Source organism: Borostomias antarcticus (genome assembly GCF_949987555.1).
Source record: "Borostomias antarcticus genome assembly, chromosome: 1".
Taxonomy (NCBI): Eukaryota; Metazoa; Chordata; class Actinopteri; order Stomiiformes; family Stomiidae; genus Borostomias; species Borostomias antarcticus.
The window spans coordinates 43,561,715-43,567,607 of NC_140234.1; the positions used below are offsets into that span (position 1 = coordinate 43,561,715).

At 49.0% G+C, this 5,893-nt stretch overlaps 1 protein-coding gene across 1 annotated transcript in view; it reads left to right on the plus strand.

The window, feature by feature from the left end:
* Positions 1-203: 203 nt before the first annotated feature.
* tiparp (TCDD-inducible poly(ADP-ribose) polymerase) overlaps positions 204-5,893 on the plus strand; it is an 18,197-nt gene continuing 12,507 nt past the window's right edge. Inside the window, exons 1-2 of the mRNA XM_084446571.1 lie at positions 204-296; positions 1,115-2,174. Of these exons, the coding sequence (XP_084302697.1) occupies positions 1,147-2,174 (1,028 nt within the window). The 5' untranslated portion in view covers positions 204-296; positions 1,115-1,146. The remainder of the gene's footprint in view (positions 297-1,114; positions 2,175-5,893) is intronic.

The window sequence follows — 5,893 nt, forward strand, 5'->3', positions numbered from 1 at the left end:
CCTGACCGGGTTAGAGCGCCGTGAGTGGCCGAGAGCCGAGCACAGCGCGTTCCCCCGCAAGAGCTGCTAGCCCGCCTCCCTCCACCACAGGAGTTGGCGGAACTGAGCCTCCGGTAGACACTGGAGAACGAGTGACAAACGGCCGTTTTGTCGCGCACTATACCCCCGCAGCCCAGACAGGTTTACAGTTTAAACGCGGATCGCTATAGCCTACGAGATACATCGATGATCGAGCGGGGCCTTAGCCACGAAAGGAGACGAGATCACGGGAGGATCGCGATAGGGTTTTAAAACAGGTAGGGAATGTGCGTAGTGTCGGTCGTTATGTATGCTGGATGGGCTCTGGGAGCGCAGCGCTACAATAAATCACCGGATCGCTCCGCTGCGGCACCCATGCAGTAGGCTAGGCTATTCACTCGATGGAAGCTAAAATGTAAAGATTTGCTCTCGATACGACTCGATTATATGAACGTGATATCGCTTTACTTTGTGAATACCCGTATTTTGCGTGTAAATGCTACTTAATGCGCGTGGAAACGAGGAAATGCGGTGGAAACCCCTATGGTCTTTGTTGCTTCGCCGCAGTCCCTCCTCATTCGCTGCGTGCGGATCGTTTTAACTCAGACTACGTGCAAACTTGCTCGAGCAGCGATTTGTAACGGGCACGTAGACACTAGACTCCGTGTATCAGCCGACGGTGATCAAAATATTCCCAAGAGGGAAGGACGTTTTGTAGCAGTTTAACAATGATTTTATCGCACTGCAGACGCACTGCCAATTGCAGCATGACGTTAGGGACAGAATCCAATAAAACGAACCTATTTCCAAATCGCTTAAGCCACTCCAAAAGCTATCATGGGTAGAAAACTGAGATGACGGTGAGATATGACGCACTTCTGTTCTAAAAGAAGGCTAAATAAACGAAAGACGGGTTCCCATGATTCGTTTTACCCTCGAACTATAAGACGATTGATAGCCGAGTGACTAACAAGTTTGATATCTGCAGGAGACATGCCTTGGACTTTCGAAACTCGGTCATGATGACATGGTAGCCTATAAAGGCTTTTAGCTGGGTTGCCTCTCAATCCCCTCTCTCTTTCTGTCCCTCTTCCAGGACGGTTGGTGCTTTGGTGTGTCCTGGTGACCATGGAGAAAACTTTGCATATCCTGCAGAAACCGGCAGATGCGACAAATACGGACAGCGGACCCGCGGCGCTCGCGCTGGATATGAGCATTAATATGGGGGACCGGGATTTTACCGAACAACCGATGGTTGGGCTTACCGACAAAATACCTCTAGTGAAGCCCTATTTCAAAAAGAAACACGGACAGAGGAAAGTAGACACAAAATGCCTCAGAGCCCTGGAGGACCCCATCCTAACCTCGCTGTTGAGTACGGACGCTCTAGTTACTGGAGACGGGGTGTTCGTCCTGAGGAACACGCCGGGGAGGACGCCGGGGAACCTCTGCGCGGCGGTGGTAGTGAAACAGACGCACATCGCCCAGGTGTGTTTAAAAGACTCGGGAGCGGCCGGTGTGGCGGGTCTGATCACCGGCGACACGGACGCGGAAATGGCGGACGCCACGGCCGAGCTGGAGGAGACCGAGCGGGCGGAGAGGCCGAAGGTAACCCTGGACCTCCAGCGGGTGACAATGGACACGAACGAGTGCCGTTTCCAACTGAAACTCCCCCCGCGGGCGGGAGACGTGGCGGCGGCGGCCGCGATAACCCCCTCCCCCCGGGACACTCCGCTGTCAGCCCCGCCCTGCCAGGGGGGCAACAAGATGAATGACCTCTTTGCCTCAGAAGCCTTGCGGGGGGCGAATTGCCTCTCCATCAACGACGGCCGCTCCCCTCCCCTTGCCCAACCCTACAAAGGAGTGATATTTCAGGATAAAAGCGAAGAGGCCTCCTTGGATCTAGTCTTTGAGCTGCTCACCCAGCTACAGTATCACACGCACCAGGCCGACTCGGTTTCTATATGTGTGGAGTTCCTGCAGGGCTTGTGTGTGTACGGGAGCGACTGCGCCCACCACCACACCGTGCTGCCGTACCATTGGCAGATCCGGAAGTGCAGCACTCAGAGGTGGCAGAGCATCGCGGATGACTCGCAGGAGCAGTTGGAGCGGCTCTATTGCAATCCGGACAATGAGCAAGTCAGGCTCAAGTTTCAGTAAGTGCCCTCCCGTTTCGCTTTTCTGTGAAAGCAGAAATGGACTTATAATTGTTGTTATTCTGAGGCAAGTGCGTCGGTACAGAGACATGCGGTTGACTAACTGTTATATATCGGTTACTATAGGCCTACCTGTGTGTGTGTGTGTGTGTGTGTGTGTGTGGGGGGGGGGGGGGTATTGTGTGTGTATTTAGGCTGTAATAATTGACCGATGAGTAGTTTTGGTTACCCTATCTTGCGCCTTTTGTTCGGTTCTCGCAATCCTAGCGAGTGACGTCCCCCCTGCTCCCGAACACTGCCCCGTCATTGGCCTCGGCCGATACCAGGAAGTGCTCCAGGGCGCCGCTCAAAGCTGTGAACTTGCATGACCTGCTGCTGCCAAGTAGGCTACAGTCACTGACCCTCACAGACAGACAGGCTCTCTCTCTATCTATCTCTCTCTCTCTCTCTCTCTCTCTCTCTCTCTCTCACGCACACACACACACACTTTTGCCTGACACGCGATCCCTCCCACAACCTACTGTGCAAGCTCAGTGGCTTGCTCACATGCACACATTTTTACAGACACCAATAAATTGCCCTCACACACACAAACACCTACATGCACACTTGGCAGGCCTAAGATACATTACGAAGCATGCACTGGTTCAGGCTCCTGTATGTACAGGGCCGTACGTAGGATTTTAGAAATACCAGGGTCATAGTCATTAGTCCTGGTGCGGGGTGGCAGAAAATTTTGTCAATTTCATATTAAAATCTGGTGCACTTTGAGAGCAAAATTAAGAGGCTAGATCTATAAAGAACTACACACATCATATTAGATTAATATCATCTTTAACTCAGAGCAGTGGAGATCATCCAGAAAGGACACAGCTTAAGTGAATGTTGATGAGAACACACCATCTATTAGAAACATGAGACTAGCTCCTCCTGTCACCTCTCTCCCTGGCCTCCTCCACTCTGATGTCCATGTTGGTCTCCTCCTGTCACCTCTCCTCCTGTCTTTTGTCCATGTTGGTCTCCTCCTGTCACCTCTCCTCCATTGTGGTGTCCATGTTCATCTCCTATCCACAAATTAACAGAACATAAACATAAGCTATAAACACATCCATCCATCCATCCATCCACATTATTTTTAAACTTGCAAGGATCTAATTAATGTAGTGTCTCTTTGGCTAACATCAGGTATCTCACCTCTCATCTCTATGTCCTCTCCTCCTGTCAACTTTCTTCCAGTCAGGGCTCTTCCATTATCTTGTCCATGTTGGACAAGTCAGCCAACTTTAGTTAACGTTAGCACTAGATAACTTTAGCACTGGACTACTTAGATAGCTATTTTATACCAAGCTAGTTTCCCTAAGCAGCCTGGAAGACGGCCAGCAGCTCATCTAACTTCCTTGCAGTCATCTAAAATCAACTGGCTGCCTGCTAGTTAGCTGGTAAGCCTGGAGGACAACCCCTAACATGATCATAACAATGAACAACAACCTACAATCACTACATACCTACCATCATGTCTACTTGCATGAAATGTATCAAAAACTTTGATGGTTTGAATTGGAGTAAATTTCAGTACATTAGCTAATAATATTACTGGCTAACGTTAGTGCTCCGTTAGCTAGCAAGCTAACTAAGCTATGTTTCATGGGAAGTCAAATAGCTATCTGATGTGAAGTGCTCAACATTAACGTTAGCGAGCAGCTGGATTTAATTCGTTTTAACCATATTAGTTAGGTTGGCTGACTGCATTACTTTGCAGTATACTAGTTTGCGTAAATTGGCTAGATTACATTAGCTAGCAATATACAACGTTATATAGCTAGCTAACTCAAGCGGGAAACACAGCCAGATTTAGCTTTAGCTAGCAACCACAATGCTCACTAAGGCTTCATTGTTCATTCACAGCTTTGATTGTAACAGCCCACACACGGCTATCCCACCAGGCGCACACACACACACACACACACACACACACACACACACACACACACACACACACATATACACATACAAACACCCGCCCTTCACAGGTTATTCAGGGTAACGAGTGGTGCTTTTGCGCATGTGTGTTATTGATTTAGGAATTCAACTGAAACTATGTGCACAGCCTGCCTGCACAGGATATGCACCTGTCAGAGTGAACCCAGATCCTGTTGGCAGCTGGCCTATTTGAATATCCTGTACGCACACACGCTGGGCTGGGCTGGCATGGTCGCTTCCTCTGAGTATCAGTCTGTCACTTGGTTATGTACCGGTACAGCATATCAACTTTCATGCTATAGACGTTTGAGTGCTTGAATAGACCGCACTCAGGTTGAACTGGTTGAACTTCCGTGGCCCGGCTGCGTCTAATTATCTGAACAGACCAGCCTGTTCAAACGCTAATTTTGTGTCTCTTGGGCAAGCGAGGGCACATCTCTCTGTAGGGTGTGTGTGTGTGTGTGTGTGTGTGTGTGTGTGTGTGTGTGTGTGTGTGTGTGTGTGTGTATTTGGTCTGAGCGTGACTGCTCGACCCGTCACACCCCAGCCTTGGGTGATACTGCATCGCCGTGGTAACCAGGCGCACAGCTGATTGCAGCGTCAAGGACCTAGAGAGCAGCAGATGACCAAACAAGCCCTCTGTCGACATGGCAACGCAGCCATATTTGGCCGCTATGTGTGTGTGTGTGGGTGAGGGAGAATGTTCAAGGCTTTTGTGTGTTTGTTAAAGCGTTTGCTTATTTGTGTATGAGGCTGGGGTTGAATCGAGTGTGTGTGTGTGTGTGTGTGTGTGTGTGTGTGTGTGTGTGTGTATGTACAGTAAAGTATGTGTGTGTATGAATCCATAGCATGGATAACGCTGCATTCGCGAAAAACTCATTTTGTAGTTCTATTCAAGTTAGCCATTGTTAGCAATACAAGGTGATAACAAGGAACTATGCTATTTTGACTGAATGAGACACAATAAGACAGAAGCGCTAATAAACAGTCTTCTTACAGCTTTCACTTAGTTTATGTGCAGAGCAGCCATCTTGATTGACGTCAGCAGCTGACGTTGATGAAGTCGAATGAAGTCGATTTTTTACCCCGGTGACGTATTTGATGGCAATTTCAACCTCGGGAATCCCAAAGTTTCCGATACAAAAGGAAGACAGGATTAGTCCAATGCGTATCAGAGCTTTGAAGGAAAGACTAGCTAATCCCAGCCCAAATAACGTAAGGGCCATTTTTGAAGGGTCTCCCTGTTATTTAGTCACTAGAGGTGTGTGTGTTTTAGAAGTATGAGAGAGAGAGAGAGAGAGAGAGTGTGTGAAAGTGAGAGGCTTTTGTTGGCCAGGCGATAAAAGGTTTGGTTGTCATTTACTGACAAAGACTCACTGAGCTCTAAGGGCAGAGCGACCTGACACCAAGCCGTGGGTGGGTGTGTGTGTGTGTGTGGGTGTGTGAGCTGTTTCATTCACCCTAGTATCTCAATCAGCCTCTCTGTGTTTCACCCGGCGTGTGATAAGAGACAATTTGTCAGATTGTGTGTGTGTGTGTCTAACCTGTGTGTGTGTTACCTTTCGTGTGTGTGGTGGGAATACATAACGTGTCAGATAATGTATCTAAATGCGTGTGACTGTGCTTCCCTGCGCGTGCGTGTGTGTGTGTGTGTGTGTGTGTGTGTGTGTGACTGCAGGAAGATAACGTGTCAGACAGCCCATGAAATGAATCACTGGGGCGAGGTCTGGGTCGCCCCA